Raw genomic sequence first — 27,690 nt, forward strand, 5'->3', positions numbered from 1 at the left:
GGAGAGAGAGAGAGAGACACACACACACTTGTTTGATGCAACCGAGTAACAAGTTAGCTTCCGCCGTAATCGATCAAGAGAAGAGATTAGGAAGGTGATTAGGACTTAGTAAACAAGTATTCTCTGATTATTCTCTAGTTATGATGATACATACAGAGCTGTCCTAACTTTTAAGTATTGGTAAATATTGGTAATTAGAAATGAATTAAAATTTTGACTAGTTAATTAGGAGTTTGATCGAGACTTCTTCTTATACCAGGCTGAAAATGTTTAATAAAAATTACGCTACATGTGTGAACAGAACTTTGAAGTTTTGAAATAGTTTTGGTAAAAAGCTATGAGCCTACCGATTACCAATATTGGTCTGCATGATTACATCCCTTTATTGGTTTGCCATGATTTTCCATTACATTCCACTTGCTATCAAACACAAATTCCAAATTCCAAATTCAGCCCTAAACACTGCTTAAGTGCATTGAAAATTCGATACCAACACCTCTCCTCCACTTGGACCAATTAAAGAAGGAAAGTATCACGTTCGTAGGCTGCAGATTCAAACATATAGTACCTATAGTCATATATAGGTCATTAAACTCTGAAACTTTTTTATGTAACTGTTATTGAATAATACATTATGTGGAGCGAAAAATAATCACAAGGCGATACGTGGATCTATGGATAAAAAAGGACAAGAATACCCTTGAGGCACATTGGGATTCCTACGCACGAGTAGCGAATAAACATCTTTAACCAAGTCAGAAATGCCCAAAATAGGTAACAATTCAAAACCTATCTCATTTCATATATTTTTACCTCACTTTCCCTCCTAGCCAAATAATTAAATAACCATTATATAACCTACCAAATATTCCACATAAATTGAATTAATTGACAAATTAATGGGATTATTACCTAATAAACTCATTAATTTTCAATTAAATTATCAATTAAAAGCCAAAAATCACCCTAAAAGCTGTTGGTCCTTCTCCAAAATGGGGGCCGGCCATTCCCTTTGATTTCCTATCACAATTTGCCTTTTTTACATTGGTTAGCTAATCTTTTCAACCATTATTTGATTGATTAGCTGATCATGCCATGAAAGTCATAAAAACATTCCCTTTATATTGATAATTAACCAATTAATATATTATTCTTAATTAATATATTAATTGCTAAATTAATCCACCTCCTATCCCTATTTATATGCTCCCATTTCCACCAAAAACCCATTCCAATACTCTTGCAAAAATCCCAAAATTCTCTAAACACTATTTCTCTCTAAATTCTAACTTTGGCATCGGAGGTTCTTCGGCCAAAGCCCCCCCATTCATCGTGGGCGCGTGAGGCTTGTGGCCATAACCAAATGTGTTATTTATTTTGTAGGTGCAATTTTGTCCAAGATCAAGGGGGAAGAAATTTGCATCCACAAATTGGTGCTTTCATTGAGAGTTGAAATCCATACTCGTAGAAGACTCTCGCACAAAAAGGTTTTTTCTTTATTTTCTAGTCCATTTGAATATTTTTCATACGTTTTTATTATTGGAATTTTTTACTTGCAAAGGTTCTTTGATAAAACGTATAAGCAAAATATAATGGCTAGAAATTTAGAAAATTCCACAAGTGAAAATTCTAATGTTCAAGAAATGGGATTGCGGAGATCCGTGAGGCTAAATGCGACAATAAGTGGAGCACCACCACCACCACGAGTTTCCACCATGGGAACCACCACGGTGGCTACCTCGGTAGCCACCCGTGGCGAGGTCCATGGTGCCTTCACCACGGCTCGAGCCGTGCCATCCAAGGCTCACGACACCAAGGCCACGGCCCAAGTCGTGCCATCCAAGTTTGCACGGGCCCGGGCCCAAGCCTCGCATTCGCTTGCATCACATTCTAAGCAGCCTGCTCCCGCCAAGCAACCTGCTCTCGCGGCCCAGCCTGCTCCCGACGAACATCCCACTCCCGTGGTCCAACATGCTTCCGTCGAGCAGCCCACTCTCACGGCCCAACCTGCTCCTGCCAAGCAGCCTGCTCTCGTGACCCAGCCTGCTTCCGTCGAGCAGCCCACTCCCGTGATCCAGCCTGCTTCCGTCGAGCAGCCCACTCCCGTGGCCCAGCCTGCTCCTGCCAAGCAGCCTGCTCCCGACGAGCAGCCCACTCCCATGGCCCAGCCTGCTTCAGTCGAACAGCCTACTCCCGTGGCCCAGCCTGCTCCTGCCAAGCAGCCTGCTCTCGTGGCCCAGCCTGCTCCCGACGAGCAGCCCACTCCCGTGGTCCAGCCTGCTCCCGACGAGCAGCCCACTCTCAAGGCCCAGACTGCTCCCGTGGCTTTCCAAGCAGCCCAAGTCGGCCCAAGACTATCTCAACCATCTGGACCTACCATCGAGCCGGGAGCATTCTCACCACATTTTTTTACGGATTTGACATTTCCCAACTCAAATCTCGCACCCGGAGTCTACCACCCTTCCACTGCCCAATGAGGCGCATTCCTTCCAAGCTCTTCTAATCCAAATGGCGAACAACACTTGTCTCGACAAGTCATAGAGTTGACGAGCACCCTTGCACAACAGACAACCTTGGTGAATCAACTTTTGCAACGCATCGGGATCCAACGTGCCCCGGATGAGGTATCCCGAAGTAAGACAAGGGCAAACGGACACTTCCAGCAGCGTCCCGGCAAGCAGCCACTTGACCAGCCACGAGCCGAACGTTTGGGCAGTGTACATTCCCGTCTTAGAACGCGGAGGAGCATGCACTCCGATAGTCAACATGAACAACCTTCCGGGCAAAGTGTCTATTCGCAGCTAAGCCCACAAGGAGCGTCCTCCACCTCACATCAGAGTAGGCAGCACGACGGACGGAGAGAAGCAGTCACTCAATCCAGCTCAAGTTCAACCAGCAGCCTGCGAAGAACTCGCTCGCCTACTAGGAACGCACCACATGCACTGCATCTGCGGCATAGACGAGCCAAACACATGAAAGAGCAGCCTAGACCAGCAAGTCATGACTGGGGGCAGCCGAGAGCTCCACTACCCCAACAAAGGCAAATTCAGGAAGAAGTAAAGAGACTCTTGACCAAGCGATTACATGATTTCCAACGCAACGAGGTCACCGACGAGGCACTACGACGGAACATAACCAACATAAGCAGGTCACCCTTCACGGAGGAGATCGAGCAGGCAGAGCCTCCACGCGAGTTCAGCATGCCACATTTCACATCTTTCAAAGGGGATGAAGACCCGGAGAGACACTTAAAACGTTACCAAAGTGCAATGATCCTTTATCGAAATAACGATGATCTCATGTGCAAGATATTCGCCACCACTCTACAAGGCGAGGCGCAAGATTGGTTCTACACCCTGCCGCCACAATCCATCCAGAATTTCTACGAACTTTCTTTGGTTTTCACCAAAGAATATTCATCCTATCGCTCGATCAAAAAGAAGTCTGACCATTTGTTCGACGTCAAGAAGAACCCAAATGAGTCACTTCGCGACTATGTGAGGAGGTTCAAAGTAGAGAAGGCAAAAATAGTCGGATGCAACGACTCGATAGCTAGAGCAGCCTTCCAAAAAGGACTTCCAGCAGACCACCCGTTATTCAGAAAATTGATCATGAAAGAAGATCTAACTCTGGCAGACTCTTTTGCTTTAGCAGAGAAGCATGCACTTTGGGATGAGGCTCGCCAATGCATATTCAAGGACTTGAAGAAGTACCCGACATCACCTCCCTAGAAGCAGCGGAGGACTTATTCGCATGTTTGACGGTATCTAAAGTAGCAATAAGCTCTACCATCATGCGAGAAGAGCTGGGGGCCCGACTACCTTTATTCTACAGTTACTTGCAGTCATCATCATGACGCACTATTCCGCCGAATCCAAACCGGCGACGATAAAGGTGTAGACCCTGGCAGATGCAAAGTTTTCTGACGAACGTAACAACTCGGCCCAACGATGCCCCGAAGGCAGTCAATCACACTTTAGCCGCACATATTCCCTCAATGGAGATTTCTGGCATTCGCATGTCAACGGCGCATCCAACTACAAAGGCTCGCGAGCAGCCGTGGTTCGTGGCAACCGACTACTTCACCAAATAGGTGGAAGCAGAGCCCATGATGACCACGATTCAGACGGACATAGAGCGCTTCATATGGAGGAACAGCATTACCGATTTGGCATCCCTTAATCCATCGTCACCAACAATGGCCTGCAATTCATGGGCAAAGATTTGGCGAAGTTCTTTCGAAAATATAGCATCAAGCAGCATATGTCCATGCCGAGATATCCTCAAGGCAATAGGCAGGCCGAAACATCCAAAAAGATGGATCTCATCTGGGAAGGTCTGTACAAACTCAGCAGAATAGGCGGCAAGAGTAATTATACCCCCGTTACCATGAAACGATAAAAAGATCGAAAAGTAGTGGAGCACCTACAATCTGAAGAAGTACCATGTGTGACCTCCCACTACATCAAAGCCCGAAGACTCAAGAAGCTCGACGGGCACCACCTCACAAGTCGAGGACTATCCAGTTGTTATGCAGTTCCTACCTTACAGGTAAGTTCTCGTTCGTTTCACTTATTTTTCAATGAGGAATTCAGAAGTAATCACAACTTGGCTCGGTTGCATACTTATAACAACTGATCACTCCGGCACTTCAAAAGAAGACTGCGCCCTTCTTAGGGACCCATCGCAGGAATTGCGCCCCCCGAGGGACCAACCATGCTCTCCAGTGCGAGAGGATAAACTAATTGCTCTCCAATACGAGAGGGTAAACCAATTCCCCGACACCCATATGGGTCAGCTCTCCAAGATGGGAGGATAAACTTTACACTCTGAATATCCAGACGTGGATGAGCCTGGCTGCCCTAGTATAACTAGATGCACGATGGCTTGCGCCGGGATTCCTAGAAGTAGCTGCAATGGTCTTTTTCAAGGCTTAACTAACTGAAGGATTTTGGGTTTCTTGGCCTAATCCGTGGGGAACCGGGCCCTAGAGACGGAGCACATTACGCAGTACATTCGATGGACGGCTGCCCTGGAATCCTAAAGCTGCTACCGAGTGCACTAAGGTAGCCTACGGATTCCGGAAGACTGCCTACGGCTTGCCCTTCGAGCAGTAAAGCCGCGCTAGACTTATGCAACCGCACATTCTTGTGAAAGGTTAAACAAGCTAGCGCGCATATACGAAGTTTTATCCACTGCCGACATGCTACGTAGTCGATAAGCTTCACCTCTGCCAAGCGTGGAACAACCTACACCAAGTCTTAAAGTGTTGTGATACTTGCTACGCAACCTACGGAATTGAAGAAAGTCAAGGTTAACAACCTAGTGGTTACGCGGACTTGTCTGCTTCTATAAGTAAGGCATCCGGCTGCCAACCCTATGGCTAACAACTTTGCAAAGTTCTACACCAACACCTACGGCTGCATAGGCTACGCGAGCTTGTCTGCTTATAAAAAAGTAGCATGCCTGCCACTGGTCTATCAAGTCTAAAGGTTAGGGCATGAACAAAAGAAGTGAAGATGAAGAAAAACGAAGGAAAACATGTTTATAAACAACTAGCAAAGGCCGAAGGAGTTCAAGCAAAACAAGAGCTACAAGGAAAAACAAAGAAAATCCTAAAGGCTACCTAAAATACTACACTACAGCAGCTTGGACATCCCACGACTACTCGGTCGCCACACCTTCAACAGTCGTAACGCTCTTAGCAGCGGCATCATCCGGCGCTTCACCCCCGGCTGCCCCAGTCTGGGCACTAACTTCTCCAACTACTTCACCAATGGAAGCCTTAAAAATAAAAGCAAGCAAGTATTCTGGAGAAATAGAGAAGCTCATCCACTCCCTTCTTAGCATAAGCAGCAAAACGAAGCTCAGAAATTGCAAGCTTAAGATCTTGAATCTGAGGCGAATCAATCTCAGCAGCAAAGGGAGCAGGCTTTGGCGCCACTTTAGCAGCAGAGTCCACCTTACCACTCTTCATAATAGCAAGTCTCTACAAAGATGAACCGGACTTGGCTCCCAAAGAACGTCCTGGTACAGACTTCGGCACTAGGGGCATGATAAAACCTTTACGCTGAGCAATCTTATCCACAATTGTACTAGCCATTCTCAACATGGAAGACGCCACATGCTCAGATCTAGCAGCCTTATTTTTCTTCCCATTGGAAGAAGTCATGTCAATCACATACCTCTCGGTAGCAAGCGGACCCTCATGAGCAGCAGAATAAGTCTTTAGTTTTTTCTTAACTGGCATCTCATGAGCAGGCGGGGAAGATCTCTTTTTTCCATCTTCATTCATAGTAAGCTCCACGACAACGATCAAACAAGCCAATGCATCCGCCTTGATCCTCTTTACCTCCTCTTTCTGGAGCAGCCCACATTTCTTTCAATAAAGAGGACTAAGCAGCCAACGACATTCATGGTACTCAGTAGGGGAGCTCAACCCAGCATTCCAGCAGGCAGGAGGCCTGCATGCCCAATATTCCAGCAGCCCATGAGACCCGCAATCTCCTTATTTCTCTCAATCGCCAGCCTAGCCCGAGTCAGGTCCAAGAGCCCAAAGGACATGAGCCATGCGGCTCGCCTAGCACTGCGTCCCAGCGCCACAATCCTCGACCCCAGCTGCACAAGCTGCCCCTGGCTCAAGCCAAGCCAATCTACCCAAGTAGTGGTCCCTGCCACGACATCTCCTCAACCCATGCCGAGCCAGCTCCTGGGCCCTGCCAGCCGACGTGCCGCGCCACCCCGACGGCTACCCCACAATAGCACTATCCAAGAATAAGGCAAGAAAAATTAAATTTTTCTTACATTGGTGCGGCACAAAGAAGACGAAGAAAGCAACGAAAGACGGTCCTTTGCACGGGCAAGATGTAGAAGATTGCTAGAGGAGGGGGAACAAATATCCTCTAAGCTATCTCTCTCTTGTAGGGTAGAATAAATCGCTCTCCAAAGTTGATTTAATAACCCACTTAAGGTGGACTTAAATAGGCTTTGAGAGAAATTTATTTCCTTTTCCTAGAAGGACCTAATTTCCAATTAAAGAGAGAATCAACATCAAAATAGGAAGCAATCCTACGTTTCCTGATGCAAGAAGATCTCTACACTTGCTGCCCTTTCCTACAAGCAGCCCAACAGGTGTGGGGGCATTTGTGGAGCGAAAAATAATCACAAGGCGACACGTGGATCTTTGGATAAAAAAGGACAAGAATACCCTTGAGGCACATTGGGATTCCTACGCGCGAGTAGCGAATAAACATCTTTAACCAAGTCAGAAATGCCCAAAATAGGTAACAATTCAAAACCTATCTCATTTCATATATTTTTACCTCACTTTCCCTCCTAGCCAAATAATTAAATAACCATTCTATAACCTACCAAATATTCCACATAAATTGAGTTAATTGACAAATTAATGGGATTATTACCTAATAAACTCATTAATTTTCAATTAAATTATCAATTAAAAGCCAAAAATCACCCTAAAAGCCGTTGGTCCTTCTCCAAAATGGGGGCCGGCCATTCCCTTTGATTTCCTACCACAATTTGCCTTTTTTACATTGGTTAGCTAATCTTTTTAACCATTATTTGATTGATTAGCTGATCATGGCATGAAAGTCATAAAAACATTCCCTTTATATTGATAATTAACCAATTAATATATTATTCTTAATTAATATATTAATTGCTAAATTAAGCCACCTCCTATCCCTATATATATGCTCCCATTTCCACCAAAAACTCATTCCAATACTCTTGCAAAAATCCCAAAATTCTCTAAACACTATTTCTCTCTAAATTCTAACTTTGGCATCGGAGGTTCTTCGATCAAAGCCCCCCCTCATTCATCGTGGGCGCGTGAGGCTTGTGGCCATAACCAAAGGTGTTATTTATTTTGTAGGTGCAATTTTGTCCAAGATCAAGGGGGAAGAAATTTGCATCCACACATTAGTTTACACACACAAAAAAGAGTAAATTGTAGCAATATTTCCTAAACTTTAAGCAAATTGAAGCAATAGTTCCTTAACTAAAAATTCATTACCATTAGTCCCTCAACTCATCAAAACGTGTAGCTATGGTTCTCTTCGTCAACTCTGTCAGAATTATGTTAAAATGAGTTATGTTGGAAGGACAATTGTTACAATTAAGTTAAAGTTGAAAGACCATTGCTCCAATTGAGTTAAAGTTGAGGGACCATTTCTCCAGTTAGATTAAAGTTGAGGGACCATTAATACAATTTTTCTTATTTGACTTTCCATATTTGCCCCCTGATTTAGCCTCACATGCATGGCACGTGACTCAATTTGAGGGAAGTTCTAACAGAGTTAATGAAAATGACCATAGCTGGATGTTTTGATGAGTTGAGGGACTAATGATAATGAACTTTTAGTTAAGGGACCATTTCTCCAATTAGATTAAAGTTGAGAGATCATTACTACAATTTACTAAAAAATATATAAAAGAATAAAAGAGGAAGAGGGATAGGGGGAGGGCGGTGGACATCGGGTGAATTGGTCAGGTTTGACTTAATATGTTGTCAAATCCAATAAACTTGAGTTGACATTGTTGAAATCCATTTCCACTCAAGAAAATGGGCAAATTAAACCAACCTACCCAAACTGTTCTTAGGCGGGTTGTGTTGGGTGTAAGGGTGATTGGAAACAAGCATTCCAATGCTAATTCAAAAATCTTTCATAATCAAATATTAGTTTTGATTTTGGAATTTTAGATTATCATAATTTATCGGAATTGGTTTTATCTTGAAATTTTAAAATATAATTCAGATCTCCCTGTCCCTCTCCCCCCTTTATTAGTTATATTAGTCGGATTGGTCGATAAACTCACTAAAATATTCACCCTTCCATAACATGATGAGGTAAGGACATACCTGCTGTATATTGAAAAAAATTTCCGGCCAGATACATTAGTAATTCAATTAAAGTACACTGATTAATTCGTTTTTGTTGAATAATGCAATTTTTTTTATTTTTTTATTTTGTTGAATAATGCATCGGAAATTGAAGGAAGGGTATTTTTTAATACATGATTGGGTGGTGGGATTATTATACTGGATCAAAAATGGAAGTCTTCACACAGTTCACAGCTTGTCGCATGTAGGTTATGCTCGAGTCATGAAAGATGCCTCCCTTCCAATAGCAAAATTGCAATCGGCATCCGAGATTCAGAGTCAATGAGTTAAAGCGCGCATGAAATGTGGCTCATACGTTATATTAGCCATCTTTCCTGTGATCACGATTCACACGGCAGCCGATCTTTTAGTTCTGAAAAATTAATATAACGTGACTTTCTTTTTTTATAAAAATTAATATAAAATGTTTGATCTGATTTAATCGTGATCATTTAAATAAGAAGAAGGAAAGAGAATCATACTCTTTGAAAAATGGCATATATAAAGTCGGTGATTGACTACAATACTTAAAAATATTCATACAATCATCATCTAATTATTAGATATAATTCATATGAATATATATAAATTGAAAAATAGTATTGTAAATTTTTTATTATTGACTTTTAAATCTATACTTTGTTTTACATTTGAACTAAGGTGAAGCAAGTTGAAGCAAGTTGAAGTTCTCAACACTTGTTCAAACTCGATGCTTTATAAGCACATAAAATATTAAATAGGGGAAGTTTCTTCGCATCCTCGCTCCCCCCCCCCCCAACCTCCCATTTCTCTTTCATTGTGTGACGAATTTTCAAATCTAAAACGTGAACAAAACAAATTGAGTGACGTAGAGCATATGTGACTAGTGGGCTTCACACATGGACAATATATTTTGGTACCATGAAAGCAATTGAGATTTCACTAAAAAAAACAAGGGAAAATTAGGTTCACATCATTCTTTTTGTTACTCCATTGATTAAAATCCTATTCATTTTGAATTTTTAATCAAGGTCCTTGGGTATTAATAACATCATTAATTATTTGAATAATAAAATATTTTTATTTTTAAATATATTCCTTTAGTGTTAAAAATGTTACAATTGGTATATTTATATTTATGGCTAAATTTTTTATTATATATTTTTATTTTTAGTTTGTACCTATTTTTAATTTGCAAATATTTTTTAATTTGTACCAATTTTCTTTTCATTTTAGATTTGTACCCATATATTAGTTTCTTTTTGTGCCCGTATTTTTTAAAGTTTTATTTGTGTTTGTACTCATGTGTATATCTTCACGTGACATTGTATATTTAATCAATGATAGAAAAATTGCATATGGTATATTTATGTTTTATGCCTAAACTTTGTATCGTATATTTATATTTTTAGTTTGTATCCACTTTTAATTTGCAACATTTTTTTTAATTGTAGTATTTTCTTTTTAGTTTATTTTGTACCCATGTATTAATTTCTTTTAACGCCTATATTTTAAAAAATTCATTTGTACTCATAATTTTTAATCTTTTATATATACCCTAATTTATTTATAATGTACCCATTCTTCTTTATTAATGTACCACTTTGTTACATGTGAAATGTACCAATTTTTTTTGCAAAATGTACCAATTTTTTTAACACTATGGATACATTCTTTTACCATTTATTATTTCTTATTTTTACATAGTTTTTATCCATTTATTCAATCAAAATGTTTGAATTTTTTTATTGTAACCGTTTCTAATAGTATTATAATGAGGGATTTTAAATTTATAGGATTATAAATTTAATAAAATATCAAACAATTAACGTCAAAACTATAAAACTATAAATATTAATAGTACTATAATGAGGTGTACAAAGTCAAGGAACCTTGATCAAACTTTGAATACTATTAAGGTTTTAATAAAAAAATGTTAAGAATTAGGGATCGCATCCAAAATATTTAAAAAAACAATTTATAACATAGTGAGTAGCTTGACTCTTTATAAACTTTGGCGTGAGAAATTTCTTACACATCCTCACACAAGAATAATATGTTGCACTGATAAACGAAAATTGAAATTTATATCAAATGCTAAACATGTCAACGAACAAAGGAAACAAAGGACACTCTTACCTTTAGACCTTGGAGCACCGGTTAGAGAATTGTCATGGGAAACCACGATTCCAACATTTTAGTTCAGTACTTGTCAAGGTTCTAAAAAACGTTAGGCGCTAGTCGGGCGACCGGTTAGGGCCTAGCGCCTAGGCAGCTAGGCGAGTCTAGGTGAAGTAGACGGATTTAATTAAATATATTATATTTTGTGTAAATAAGTGTCTGTTTATATTTAAAAAATATATAATTTCATCATAAACTACAAAATAGAATGACATTTATATATTATGAAATTGGAACATAATGAAAACATGGGGAACAAACATATAATGTGTGTTCATTTAAGTATTCAACAAGTCTCTTATAATTTATTAAAAAAATGCAGAATGAAAGTTAGATATTTTTTGTCTAAATGAGTCACAACCTAGACGGGTTTGGACGGGCTAGGTGAGTACCTAGGCGGTCTAGGAGGGTGCCAACACGGGCCTACGCACCCGTTCTTAATTTTTAAACACCTAGGCATTAATCGGGGCATGGCCTAGGCGGAGATTTTTAGAACAATGGTACTTGTTAAAATTGAGGTTACTTTAAGGCATAAAGTTTTTTTTTTGTCAAACAAAATTACTTTAATTAAAAAACTAGTACAAGAAAGAGAGACTAAAAAGTCTCCTGTAAACAACAGTAGGTAAAGTAAAACGCCCAAGCAAAATAAGAGCTACAACCCAAGATACATAGGGGAACCCACACAAACTTAGACCCCATAGTCAGAAAAAAAAAACCAACAAAAAACCCTAATATGAAGCAGCATAAACCAAATCGCCACCATCGCCGCCTCCACATCCTAGAATGAAGCCAAACTCTGAACCGAGAAAGTAGCACCAAATCCAAATCCCCTTCACGAACCCCTGCAAATATATACAAACAAAGTACCATATGAATAGAAAGTGAGGATGAGGGGTATGTAGAATACCCAAACAGTGACAGAGGCCACAAAACACTTGGCCTTGACAAGGATCCGGTACATTGGTTGGGGGAAGGGAAGTGAGGGAGGGAAATGGATCTGATATCCAATTTCGAATCGTAGCCCACATATCTAAGCACATGATGGAGGTGGTGATGGAATATCATGGCTAATCAGGGGGAGGAAGAAAAATTAACAGACAGAAAACAATAATAACACGCAAAAAAACGCCGGATAAGGGGAATGTAGCCCAAATCTGAGACAAGCTCAGGGTTATTGAGACCAAGCTCAAGGAAGACGAAAAATAGGAAGAGGGAGTGTGAAGCTGTAAGAGGGAAGGGTTAGAGGAGATGAGGAGGGAGGAAAAGAGGGAAAAAGTAGAGGAAAAGGGAAGGGAAGAAAATAGGGAAATGGTAGACGAGATGGGAAGGAAGGATGAGGAAAAGTGGGAAGGTGTAGCGGGCTGCGAGAAAGAGGGAATGAGAAGAATATAATGCCATCTCCAATCGAAGGGTCCAGAAAGCCAAAGGGTCGAAAATAGCCCAAAAACCGTCTTCAACCGAAGGCTAGGCCAGAGGGCTCGTGGACCCCACGAAATTTGAAAGGGCCAAAAGGCTGGCCCAATCCAGCCAGCCCGGAGCTGACAAGAAATTTAAGAATTGATGTTGGATATAACCGACAATATTGTTATTAATCCTGTCGGTTGTATTTGACCGGAATTCTTAAACAAATTTTTGAATCCAACGACTAGCCGACATCAGCTAGCCGTTATTTTTGAATTTTTTTTATTATTTACAAATTTTTTTCCTATAACTTATTTTTTCTTTTCTTTTAAATTCCATTTTTTTCATATAACTTCTATTTTACAAAATTTGTTTCATATTTTTTTTTCCCATAACTTCCTAAGCCATTATACAACATTAAATTAAATTAAGTAACATGAAATAATATTAAACAATATGAAACAACATTAAATAACATTAACGAACATAAAAATTATGCAACATAAAAAATCATTTAACAACATGAAACTTAAACAACATTCTTAAAAACATTTAACAACATAAAACTTAAACGCCTATTTCATGTTGACGTCACCTAGTCATTGTATTTGAATTTAAGTTGTGGTTTTTAAATAATAAATTATGTTTGGCCCTGTGGCCCTATGTCCCTCGGTTGGAGACGATTTTTTTTTTTACAAGGCTAAAACGAGCCCTATGACCATTTAGCCCTCGGTTAGAGATGAAAGCAAATATGGTCATGTACTGTTCATTAAAATATTAATTTCTTGGAGGACCAGAGGGCTAAAACGAGCCATTTAGCTAGCCATCGGTTGGAGATGGCCTAAGGATGGGTTGCCACTGACACCCAAACCAAAGGTTAGTGCCGGCTGCAAAGGAGAATACTGGGTTGGTGTTTCATCAAAGAGAGAGTTTTTCCCTAGAGAGAGAAACTAGCTGGTCTCCCACTTGCTTGTTTCTCGCACTCTTATCACGTCTTAAAACCGTGAAGATTCGTTTATTGATTTAACATATCATCCTTAATTGAATTCTTAGTAACTAGAGCATTTCAAGCGCCAAAATTATAACTGCAAGTTCTTACGTGAAAAAATTGGGACCATACGCTCAATTAATCTTGAAAAGATAAGTATCATTATTATTAAACGCAAAATAATTTTTGCACTTTATGCACCCTCATGTCTTTTTGCACTTTATGCACCCTCATGTCTTTTTATGATATTTTTTTGTAAAGAATTTAAGCAAATATGACTTAATTAATAAGGTAATTTTGCCAAAAGTCAATAAAAACTTTACTATTAAGCCATATATCAATAACATTTTTTTTGGACTGAATCAATGATATATTTTTATTAATTAGGCATAAGTCAATGATGAATGCCACCTAGGCTTTAAGTCATTATAAATAGTTAGAATTTGACTCTTCTACCATTCTCTCTTTCTTTTTCTATGAATGTCATATGGGATCTCATTCATTGATACAAATCCAACGGCTAAAATCACTAATCCTTCCTCTTTTCCCCTCAACTCTTCTTTTCTCCCTTACTTCAAAGCTCTCAACTTCGAATCACCAACTCCCCAAATTCCAAATTAAATTCAACCCCACCTCAAAAACACCACCAACACCGCCACAACCCACCTAACCCATAACCCCAATTGCTGGTCCCTCACCTTACACTCTCCAAAATCAACCCTAGCACCACCACATCCCTCAATTGTAAGTCCCTCGACCTTAAAATCTCAGTAGATGCTAATGAAACAACAAATAAAGGGGTCCATACCAATGTCTTTTGGTTGCAGAGATCTTTTTTCATAACTATGGAAGAATTATAGAGAGAGAAATATGAAAGATGAATAAGAAGAAAGAAGAAGAAAGAGATGTCGAATAAAAAGCTAAAAAGTAAGGGATAGCGAAAAAATAAATTAGACTTAGAGCACATATGACCTGCAATTGAATTTGTGGTTTGTTAACAGCGGTGGGGTGTGGTGGTGCGAGGGAGAAAAAGGAATTGAGGGGGAAGAGCTTTGGCCGTTGGAGTTTTATCCCTATGGAACTGATATTGAGAGGTCTGAATCCTATAAATAGTTAGAAAATGTATATTCTATCACTCTTTCTCTCTCTCTCTCTCTCTCTCTCTCTCTCGCCCTTCGTTTACATCGAAAAGTCTGCTCAACTTAGAAAAACGAAATCAGGAAATGGACACTACATTGCAGTGTTTGAATCCAAATGTAAAAAATGGAACCAGGAAACTCACTCTGCATTACAATATATGAATCTAAATGTCAAAAACAGAGCTAGGAAACAGACACTACATTATAGTGTCTAAATCTATATGCAAAAATCAGGAGTCGTGCAAGGTGTGAAGTGTAGGAGATGTGTGTGATGAAAAAAAAATAGAACCAAAAAAGGGACATTGCAACAAAGCGTTTGAATCCAAAAGTAAAAAAATATAACTAGAGAATCCAAATGTACAAAGGACTACATAGGTGGTGTGTAAGTGGTGGCAAAAACGAAACTAGTAAATGAACACTGCAACGCAGTGTCTGAATCTAAATGTAAAAAACAGAATGAGGAAATATAAAACTATGAGAAAAAGAGTGTTAGTTGAAGTGGGTCCCAGTTGTAGTGACAGATTTTGTAATTTTTATTTATTTTAAATTCATTTAAGTATCACAATATATGATGTATTTATTTATAAATAACATAAATATTATTGATCTATTGTTAATACTGTAACTGTTTATTGATTTTACACAAAGTCACCCTAATTAATACAAGTTGACATAACGAAGGTTACAAACGTTTTCACCCAAGAAATTACCATTCCCGCCAGAATTTGTCAATTTGTCGAGCTTCTCTTCTAAATCCCACATGAGAAATGAATAAAGATTTGCAGACGAAGAAGAATATGCAGAAATCATTTCATTATCAAACCAAAAGCTAGTGATACACGATTACACGGTACACCACGGTGGATTAGGCAGTGGACTTTGCTAGCATTACGGGAGGCCACTGGCAGTGACTCATTGCATAGTGCAAAAAAGTGTATGAAAACAGTTAAATGCAATGCCCCAATGGCTGCCATTGACTTTCTCCTTCTTAAAATAATGCACAGAGAGAGAGAAAGAGACACAGACAGAGAGAGGTTGGAGTTTGTACTGTCTCGATTTTCTATATATAAACACACGCCTATGTATTTAAGCCTGACTGCCTCTGAGTTATATCTCTTTTCTTTCTGCAGTTCACCTCTATTATTGTGCAATCCAATCCTCCTCCTCCTTCTTTTGACCCAAAAAACACTTCGGTTACAATTTCAGTTTCAGTCCTTTTTAAAATCGTCTGTACTTTTCTGCTGTTTTGTTGCTCTGGTTTTGAACCTGGATTCTTCCGTTTTCATCATTCTTCCTTAAAAAAGAACCTCAAAAAAGATCATTCCCAGCATGTAATCCAGACTTTTCAATCCAATCCCACAAAACCCATTTCTCAAAAAACCCAATTTTTTTTTTAACTTTGATTGCTTTTTGTATGAAAAACTAGAGCTATCCTTTTAGTGGGTACACTGGATTTCTTCGTTTCTTCTATCCCTTAGCAAAAAAATTATAAAAAACCTTCAAATTATGTAACTTTTTATCCTTCCGAAACCAAATTCCCAACCCAAGAAACCCCAAAAAAAAAAAAAAAAATTAGGTAATTTTCAGTATGTACTATCCATAGCCAAATTGTCGCCCCCCACTCTGGCCACTATCAAAATTCTCGTGTAGAAAAAAAGTTATAAAAATCTTCAAATTATGTAACTCCGAGCTTCTCATTCCCAGAACCCAATTCTAAAAAATCCCCAAAAAAAAAAAAAAATATATTGTATTTTATCCTTTTTCTTTACCTTGGTTTTGGTTGCTAGAAATGGCGGAATCTGAGCCGGTGACGCCATCGGCTTCGGCGCCGGCGACGCCGGGAACGCCACTGCCTCTGTTTTCAGAGCCGAGAGTGGATTCGCTGTCGTATGAGCGTAAGTCAATGCCGCGAACCAAGTGCTTGCCTGTGATAGCTCCGACGTGGGGTCAATCTCCCAACTGCTTCAACGAGTTCCCTACTCCAACTGTCTCCCTCAGCCGCAAGGTAATGCATTACATAAGCAAACCCACAATATATTACTATGCACATATTTGAGGCTGTCATATGATTGTGTGGTTAGTAGATGTTTAGCCTCGTTTGGTGTCTAGGACAGAACAAGAGCAATTGAAATGGACTTCTATGTTCTGTTTTTTGTTCGATAAACCTATAAATGCCGAAATTGTACTTATTAAATTAGATAATAGTCAAACATATGATGACTTACAAGTCTCGTTTAGAGAACTAGATTAAACTCAATCTTAATCATGTCGAATCGGAGGTATTATCGGGAGATGATTTTTATTGCTTAATGATCTGTTTATCCTTAGTCATTATGTGCATACCATCATTGGTAATGCTAGTTAAGCTTTTAGATTTTAGCTTTAGCTTAGAGTGACTAGTATAGCCAATAAAGGAGAGATTCGGTTTCAAATGTATGCCTAGCAAATCCCACAAATCATCTTTATACAGGTTCTTATTCAAATGTATAAATAACCGTTTAATAACGTAACATTTTATAGTTATAAAATACTTTATGTATAATCTTTGGGCTACCAATATTTGCTCTCGCTTCAATTTCCTTCTTCTACTTTCTTTGTTTCACATATAAATAAGAGTTCAAATTTTCTATACTTATTTTGTATCTCTATGTAACCTTTATTATTGATTGATACGTGATAATAAACTAACCTCCTTAATTTTTTTGTGATAACCTTAATACGTGTCAATTAATGATAAATATCGCATAAAAAACATAGACAAAATGAGTGATGTAAATTTGATCTCTGTAAATCATGGAATTGGTATTCAGCAAACATCGGAAATGCCTCCTTTTTTATTTTTTTTATTTTTATTTTTTAGAGATAATGAGTTATAGGCTCGAATTTTAATAAGATTAAGAGTGAAATCATTCTTGATATTTGTATATACAAAAACGTGAAATTGTCAAATAGACACCATGGGCCACATCCTTATAAATAAAAGGAATTTGTTAGGGAGAATCTCTTCCACCGATGCTACCAGATCTGTTAGGTACTCAAGCCCAAGGGAAGAGCCCAACCCAAAAGACTAGTCCAATAGGTGGGAGGACCCCAATGACTTAAGAACCCCTACATCCCCATAAGTATAGTCGATGTGGGATCATAACATTACACCACCCTTTGAAAGCTGACGCCCACGACGGCCCTTACTCAGGTGGATTTCACTCTTAACGGCGGCGCACCCTTTGGTCGTCCCGTTAAGGTAGCCCTTTCCAAGTCTCCCCTTCCGCAGCGTCGGGAACCTAGGCTCTGATACCAATGTTAGAACCTAGCTCCACATCTTCTACAATTGCACAGAGAGATAGTAACAGAACAACAATATCATTTCATTCACTTCTTCTTTTACAAACCACTATCTTATAGCTAACTCCCAATCCCAATTAACTAATAACAACCTCTTGTACACTTGTCACCACCATATTGTGCCATCTGGTATGGCATCCTAACAGGATTAAGTAATTTGGGCCTTTTAAATTTTATTCAACGGCTAAAAATTATTACAGCTGTTAAGAGGTCAAAACAGGTAGGCGTTGGATGAAATTTGAAATGTTCAGATCACTTGATTAGGTGGCCTTGGTGAAAGAGATCCTCTCTGGATCTCTTCTCTTTGTTAGGGAGCCTCCTACATTTAACTGCTGCATTTTACGTACTTAAAAATTAAAACCCCAGTTGAATGGGATAATTCATTTAATTTTCTGTCAACCTTTTCTTGGTTGCTAAGTTATACTTGAATCAATAATAGTATCAAAATTAAATTATATTCTCAATTCTAAGTTTCTAACAACAAATGATATGATTTATCTTATTTATCTATGTCACCTCCATTGGTGTTTAAAACTTGACAAAATTAATTTCATATCGAAAGAAAATATTTTGAATATTATTTTTCTGCATTATCGCTGGTGCTTCAACAATGACGTATTTATTTTGATGGGTGGCTGAAATATATTATTTTCTTAGAAAGAGATAATCTTTTGTAACTCTTTCAAAAACATAAATAAATTAATAATACACACATACTCGGTCGAAGATGTTTTGTCCGTAGTCTATTTTAAAAGGAAAAAACGACTGGTTGGTTTGTCCGCAGTCTATTATAAAAGCAAAAAAGGAGTAGTTCGCATTTGACCGCTAGCGGTATTGAGTACATGTATTAAAAATGAAATTCTTTCACCTAATCTATGTATTTTAGCAATATATATATATATATATAATATAATTGGGAATATACTTGCACATATAACGTCATGCAAGCGTTTGTATTATGGGAACTTTAATGAAAAGCACCCGGTACTGTTCACTTTAACGAAAAATCACATTTTTACACTAAAAAGTCAATCCTGGTACTATTCACTTTACCCTTTATTTTGTCCTTATCATTAAAACTCAAAGTTTTCAAGTTCTTTTCATTAGTTTTTCTTTGTATTATATCATAAAAGTATAGCAAATATAGCATGACAACCCAAGTCTATCAGCCTCCAACATTCGAATCACTTTAAAATAAAATAAAAATTCCAGGACGGTTCTACCGAAAAGTTGTATTTTTGAAGCAATTAATTTATCCACCAAAAAAAAATTTAAATAATCGCAAAAGAAAAAAAAACATAACTTGCATATATATAACAACAAAAATTTTAGATAATTGCAAAAGAACAAAAACATATACTGCATATATGTAACATATGTCGTTCTCGGTTGTCATCATCACACTATCAACTAATTTTATTTCCCGAAAATATGCATATGATGATGCTAATAGAACCATGACTTAAGAATTCATGTCTAGGCTTTTCAACACGATCGATAATGCTACTCAAACACTTTCATTTGCTTTATGTTTTATTGTATATCTATTAGCCAGGACCCATTCATTGTGCTTTGAGCACTTTTCTAAGGTTCCAACATTTGAAAAAGGCCTTTTTGATGGTAGGCATTGCCATAGAAAGTTAAAAAGCAACCCTCCCCTGCCGCTAGAATATGCTCATTGGTCAAAAGCTTTGTTTGTTGCACATAAAATATGTATGCACTAAAGCTACTGGGGTTAGCTCAGCGGCGAAGTGGATCTGGTGATGAATAAGTTGTTGAGATTTCAGGTGGTCCATAACTAATCATATATACTGATATTGTTTTAACTTAATTATCTGTACAACCAAGTATGTGTTGGATTTTATAATCAAAGACCTCAATCTTATTAAAAATGGAACTATTCAATATGAGTTGTAATTTATTGAGAAATTTCTGATGTAAGACTTTATTCTCTAACACAAAAGCTATGTCAAGCGTTTGAAACCCTTTAATAAGAGAGGCACATTAATTAAACCCTTTATATTATACATATTAGAATACGAATACGAATTTAAAAACACTTCCAACTGATAAAATTAGGGAAATCAGCCTAAACCCAATTAACCATGAGTGGAGAAGTTCGCAACGTTAGTTATATACCGTAACACAAAACAAAACTTTCCTCATGTGGGATAATAACTGGTTTTGTTTAACAATATGTATCACATGTAGGTAGGAGCTGAGTTCGTAGGAACCTTCATCTTGATGTTTGCAGCAAGTGCTGGACCAATCGTGAACCAAAAGTACAACGGAGCGGAGTCCTTGATCGGAAATGCAGCATGCGCAGGGCTTGGTGTGATGATTGTGATTCTCTCCACAGGCCACATTTCTGGTGCACATCTAAACCCATCTCTCACCATCGCGTTTGCCGCCCTGCGACATTTCCCATGGCTTCATGTCCCTGCCTACATCGCAGCTCAGGTTTTGGGCTCCATTTGCGCCTCGTTTACTCTCAAAGGGGTTTTACATCCGTACATGTCTGGCGGAGTCACGGTGCCTACTGTGAGCACTGGCCAGGCTTTTGGACTTGAGTTCATCATCACTTTTAATCTCTTGTTTGTTGTCACTGCTGTTGCAACTGACACTCGAGCGGTATGTAAATATATCAACCTCATATATATTAATACAATTTGATTGTTCATGTCACATATTCTTATTGACTAATTTCAAATATAATCCGTCTTTCTAATGCCTTTGGGATTTGGTGACATGCAGTTGGGAGAGTTGGCTGGTTTAGCAGTTGGGGCTTGTGTCATGCTAAACATTCTTATGGCAGGGTTAGTACTTAATCTCTCTCTCTCTCTCTCTCTCTCTCTCTGTTTATCCTTCTTAATCCTATTTATCTACTATTGGAGTGCTTTACCATTTAAGTTTTAGTTTTATGTTCTCATTTAAAATAAAAGAAACTTTAGTCTAGTAGTATTCATTTTCATTTGTAATTAATAGGTTTTGGGTTCGATTCTTATCAAAGACGAATTTGAATCACATTATTACTAACCTATTGTGAGGCTTAGTGCACTCTCTTACTCCAGTGCGTTTGTTGCACCGGACTATCTCAGACTAGACTATCTTCTGAGACTAAGTTGGACTGACTTAATTAAGTGTTTAGTGTAGTGCCGGATTAAGAATCATGAGTAATATTATATTATATGATCTATATCTCTTAACATTTTATTATAAATTTAATCAAATCCTAATATTTTATAATATTTTACCTTTTTTCTTCTTTCTAGAATCATCTTCTTTCTTCTTTCTACTTTTTTTTCTTTGTTCGACATCTTCTCTTTGTCTAAACCTTTCATTTTCTTCGCCCACTGTTTAGCTCCTTTCTCTGTACCTTTGTATTCTCCCATCTCCCTTTTTTCTTCCGATCCACCTCAAATTACTCTAGCCTCCTTCTTATTTTTCAAAGTTTGAAACTTTGTATTTATTTTGTTTTGCCTCAAAGAAAACGGCATGGCGCGGGTGCTAGAGCTACGGGTAGCGGAGGGAGCTAAAATTTCAGAGTTTGTTTTGGAATCCTAAGTTCTTCATATCTCTGTTTTTTGGGTCTGATTCCAGCTCAATCGACGAAAATGGAGAACCCATTTCCCATATCGATCAGGTGTTCCTTGTGAAGCAAGAGGGGAAATTTGGGATGTGGGTTCGTCGGGAAGCAAGTGAGGAAGAAGTAGATGGGAGGGGCGAAGCGGGGTGAGACAAAGCAGAGCTAATTGGCCTTAGTAGTCCGCCCAATTTTGGAGGGTCTTTCTGTACCTGACAATTTTTTACACGACACATACAAAAATAACGGGTTTAGGTTAACATGATAACTAATCGAGTCGTTATCGGGTCATATGATAAAAACCCGTTGTCCTTAACAGATTTACACGTTAGTGACATGCGGATAATTTATTTTGACACGATAAGAAGAATTTTATTTTGATAATTTTAATTTTTTAAACTACTAAGACCATCTCCAACCTTTGGATTAAAGCATAAAATTTTTACTCTAGAAACAATTTTTTTGCTCTAATCATTATGGGTTAAAATTTTAACCTCGAATTATTAAAAAATGAATTTAGGCTAGTTTTTTTCTTAAAGTAATTTTTTTTTTTAAAACAAAGTTATATAGACTATCCTAATTTAATTTTATGAATATTTTAACCTAAAAATATTTAAATTCTGACAAATATTGAAAAATAAAAAACCGACATCATGAATCTCGTGAAACACTATGAAAGAATATGAAACACATAAAAAAATTTAATTACTTTAGCCATTGGTTTTAAATTTGGACAATTAGATATTTTTTTTACCGTTAGATTTCATCAAATTAAATCTTAAACGTTGGATTCAATGACTTTATAAATATAAAACTAAAAAAAATAGACACATATGGTGGGTCAGCCCACTAACCTAGTGAGGAATCCTGAGCTAAATTTGGCCCATAAATAAGTTTTAAGTTTTAACTTATATTTGCCCCAAGGGTTAGAGCAAGTTGGGGTAAGTTTATAATCTAAAATTTGAGTTTTACTTTAAGGGTTGTAATAGGTCTAAGAAAACTTACTATAAAATATCTACTAGGATAAGTATATATTGTTTATTAATTATTATTGTATTATTATTCTTTATATATTTTAAAATTTTAAGTTTTATTTATTTATTTATTTTTACAGTATATTATAGGCAAAGAATGAGATTAAAACATTATAAAACGCATTAAAAATAAAAATATCAAGTAATTTAAAAATACCAAATACATTAAAAAAATTATAATAATTAATTTAAAGTGCAAAAAATGTGAAAAAATATGCAAATGCTCGTAATCGCATCCTCTACGCTTTGAGGATGGGTACATCGTAGTTTGAATTTTTAAAACCATACAAACCCTCATGAATAGTATATCTTCATCCAGAAGTAAAAGGAATTTGAATGAAACATAACATGTAAACTTTCGTGAAAGAGTCAACTCTGAAATTTGACACCATAATCCAGAAACCTTAGATTTAAATTTAACCGTCCATTGACGTTTACACTTTATTCTACTCACCGAATTTCATTTTTTAGATTTTCTTTTCTGAAAAGTGATATTTTAGCGGATATAGAAAAATGAATGGTTCGGATTGTTGATATGACATTCCAATATTTACAGTTAACTAACATATGAGTTGATGTTATATAGTTTCTAAAGACTTTATAAACTTCGAGCTATATTTTCTCTAATGGTAAAACTTTGAACGTAATATTAACGATTTGAACCGTTCATCTTCTTGCATCCTCTAAGCGATCATGTTTTTAAAAAACAAAAATCCGAAAAAAAAAAAACAAAAAACAAAATTTGGTGAGAACAAAGTATAAACGACAATCAACGGTTAAATTTAGATCTATAGTTTATGGATTATGGAAACCCTTAGTGAAACCATCGTCAATATAACCCTTGAAGACAATATATCATGCCAAAGTTCCAATACCATTTCCCTTGGCAATTGATGAAAATTGAAGGGTTTTATTGTAAAAAACGTGCAAGGTTCCTTAACCTTGAAATGCAACTCCCTTCATTTTGCATATCCTAGAACATTTGCATTTTGTAGTATGCACTAATGTTTTTTCATTAGGCTCTTATTTTGGGATATGTAAACTTGAAAGACAAATTAATGTTTTTTTTTTAATGTTTTGAAGTAATATTTATGTGACAATGTGGTACGTATATACTAATTTAGTATTATGTTTTGCATTTTTTTGGTTCATATTATGTTTTTCATTTTCATTATTTATTGATTTAAATTTTTTTTAACGGGTAACGGGTCAATTTCTGGTCGGGTCATATTCCCCGTTTATTTTAATGGGTGTTACACGACATGACTTGTTAAGCTATCATGTATGACACGAAAATAGCACGAACACGAGAAACACGACACGAATGCCAGGTTTAGGCCTCGCTAATACCTTTTAGCAAACCCGTTAGGCCATGCAAGTCCCACATTGTCCCATTAAAGTTAATCCCTACGGGAATCAAATACAAGATTACACAAACACTTAATCTAGTCTAGTACAGTCTCACTTAGTGAGGACAAACAAACGCCCTTTTAGTGTAGATAATATCAAATAAAATTTGTTAAAAGAAAAAAAAAAACTGAAAACTAAAAAATTTTAAACTTATTTAGTAAATTTTTTCAGTTTTCATCAAACCAAAATTTGAAAAATCTTAAAAGTAGTTTTTAACTTTTGGTTTTAATTTCTATTTTAATTTTTGTTTTTTGTGAAAACTGAAAACCAATTATTAAATAAGTTTTCAATTTTTTTCTTAAAAGAAAATAAAAAATAAAACTAAAAACGAAATAATTATCAAATGTTTATTTAAGATTATCTATTTATACGTTTAGATACGATTCACTACCGGCAAAATTCGATATCTAAGTTCCTTCGTTGTGCAAAAGTGGGGTTTTTTAAAATATTTCTTCTATATTTTTTTTCTTGAAATTCAATATAATTGTGGGTAGGTGCCTTTTTCTTATTTTATCAAATAGTAAGTCTAAAACTTTTAAAACAAAATATGATGCTGCACACAATTACTTATTTTCCGCGATAAAAGTTAAAAGTATACTGAGTTAGATCAATTTGTACTATATTTGCCTAAGGGAAGTGTTATTAGCATTCCAAAAATCTCATTATACACTCTTCACAAGTTTATTTTTCTTTCCTAATATAAAAAATTTGGAGTGTAGAATGACATTTTTGGAATGCTAATAACAATTCTCTTGCCTAATTATGTCATATTATATCTTTTTTTTCATAAATTAGTATGGTTTAAAATATCATATTTTCTACAAAGTTATTTTGGGTAGTAATTTCAATTATGGTCGAGCATATCGTTAAATTAGCACTGTCACATCCCGGCTCAGGTCCACCACATCCTTGGCCGGTAGTGTGCCGACGAGGACGTAGGGCCCCTAAAGAGGGTGGATTGTAATATCCCACATCGTCCAAGAGAGTGATTCTTAAATGTATATTTCCATCCCTACCTAGCACGTGACGGCCAGCATGCCCTCCTTCGGGACGGGGTGTGTCAAGCACCCTACAGGACAACAAAGGTTTCCCATCGTTGACTAGCCATAGAATAAAAAGAAAAAGCAAACAAAAGAGACCCTTGTTTATGCTTTAGTTTGTTGCCTAATATAATTACTATGCTTTCCAATTACAATGTACTTCAAAAAGGGACTCGTCACTACATAATAATGGAAACCACATACGACCTATGCACATCCCTTATACAAACAAAGTTAAGCTTGCCATTTGTTTGTTTTGTTGGGTTGGAGGGTGGGCAAGTTGGTAGTTCCTATAGCAATCAAAAGAGTCGCATGACTCATTCATCATCCTCATTTTGGCATAGCGTCACATATTTAAAAGGAAAAAAAAAGGGTAGTGTGTGTTGTTTTTGTTATCATCTTGGCATTTAGCTCCTACACTCAAAAGTTTCAAAAGATAAAAGATTCCAAGCGGAATGTAGTACTGAAAATTATGGCTGTGTTTTGGCGTTGGCAGGCCATCTAGTGGTGGTTCAATGAACCCGGTGCGTACTCTCGGCCCTGCTATCGCTGCCGGAAACTACACCAAGTTGTGGATATACCTGGTGGCTCCTACCCTTGGAGCTGTCGCCGGGGCAGGTACCTATACAGCTGTGAAGCTTCGAGAAGATGAGGTGGATGCACCTGTGCGCATGGCCAGGAGCTTCCGTCGCTAGTGCAATACTAAGGCAAGCATATTTAGAACAATAATCTCTTGTCAAATAGCTTTTCGTGTTATGTTACTCAGCTGTTAATATTTATAATATAAATTAACAGTATGATAATGTAACATGTGAAGGGAATGACAGAAGAATATTACCCGAGTATGCTTAGTCCTTTTCATGATTTGTATGATATGATGTGATGTGAAAGCTTAAGATAAAGTTTTATAAGGAATAAAGGGGAGGGCGGGAGATATATGTAAGATGTGACGGAAAGTCTTCGCGCCTTGGCCCATTGGCTTTTCACTGTGAAGTAGTGTGTGCTTGGTTGGTATTGGCCATCAACTCTCAGAGGGTCGGTGTCCGATCGGACGCTCCTGCGAGAAGACATTGGATTGGCTCTGTTTGTTTGCTTTATTTTTCTGGGTTTGCAAAGTGACTTTATGTAAACAACTGCACTATATATGATGCATGGTTTGATGAATAAAAACTTAATGTGTGTAATATAGTGCACTCTGATGCATTGTTTGATTTGGTATATTAATTATCGATAAATAATTAAAATGCACTGTGATGCATGGATGTATGGTTGATGGTTTGATCTGCCGACCATATCAATTATACTATGATGAAGAAAGAACTAAATCAGGTACGTGCAGAAGAAGAGGGACGTAGCTAACATGCATGGATGTATGGTTGATGGTATGATCTGCCGACCATATCAATTATACTATGATGAAGAAAGAACTAAATCAGGTACGTGCAGAGGAAGAGGGACGTAGCTGACATCATTTCAGTTACCCGGTTTAGGAAGTTTAATATTCCAAGTGTAGTAGAAGAAGCTAAGCTTCAAGCATAAAATCAACTGAAAATATAACTTTAGCTCTTGAAATTTAATTTTTTTCACATAAAATCCGATATAAGTTTTTTATTCGAATAAAACTCATTGACTAGATTCCACATCAGCAAATTCATTAATTATATTTGACTTACACATTTAAAAAATTTTGATGCCCAAAACACCCCTATTTGAATGTTTGATTTACACAATTAATTCCATAAAAATTGTAAGGGAGAATTAATGATTTCAAAAAAATTAAAAAATAATAAATTCATTGCCTAATATATAATAATAACAAAACATGCCTAATAAATGTAGTAATACATGCTTAGTTAAGTCAATAAAATTATATTTTACATATAAATGTAGGTAAATTATTTCACGCGCGCACGCACACACACACACACATATATATATAAAACAAACAAAAAAAGAAGCTTGATATACAAAAAAAATTCATGCAACATAATTTACCTACATAATAAAGCAAACCCAATATATGCAAAGTACATGCAAAATAATATACCTACATAAAAAATGCTATTATTTTATTCAATACTAGTTTACCTATTTTTTGTACATATAATAATAAAATGTGCCCAATATATATGATGATACATACAAAATAAAATACCTACATAATGAAGAAATGTTATTTGATTCAAAATTAATTTACTTACAAAATAAAGCAATTTTATTTTATTCAAGATTAATTTACCTATTATTTGTACATATATCTTATAATAATAAAATGTGCCAAATATATGTAATAATACATGAAAAATAAATTACCTACAAAATATATGTTATTTGCTCATCATAAATTTAAATATTGGTAGATTAATTAGTTTAATATGTTTGATCATATATGTAGTACTGTGCATGTATATATATATATATATATATATATATATGTGAACGTATAGTAGTACTATATATATATAGTACGTGTGTGTATGTATGTATGTGTATATACATATAGATATGTATATAGGTAAACTATATATGTATATATACACATATATATTGAGCTTATGGTAGTACTAGTAATATATACATTTGAACATATATATGTGTGTGTTAGGGGTAATAATATGTGAGTAATAACAGTTATTGATTTTATTTTGAATATTGTGGTACAAATTGTAAATATTTTGTAATAATAGGTCA

At 36.7% G+C, this 27,690-nt stretch overlaps 1 protein-coding gene across 1 annotated transcript; it reads left to right on the plus strand.

Annotated features, from left to right (window-relative positions):
• Positions 1-15,610: 15,610 nt before the first annotated feature.
• Positions 15,611-26,183, plus strand: LOC103424427 (probable aquaporin NIP5-1). Its single transcript, XM_008362510.4, has 4 exons — positions 15,611-16,595; positions 20,144-20,563; positions 20,687-20,748; positions 25,496-26,183. Exons 1-4 carry the CDS (start codon positions 16,380-16,382, stop codon positions 25,692-25,694), a joined length of 897 nt encoding a protein of 298 aa, XP_008360732.1. The 5' UTR covers positions 15,611-16,379; the 3' UTR covers positions 25,695-26,183.
• Positions 26,184-27,690: the final 1,507 nt, after the last annotated feature.

This window comes from Malus domestica, chromosome 14, assembly GCF_042453785.1.
Source record: "Malus domestica chromosome 14, GDT2T_hap1".
Classification (NCBI taxonomy): Eukaryota; Viridiplantae; Streptophyta; class Magnoliopsida; order Rosales; family Rosaceae; genus Malus; species Malus domestica.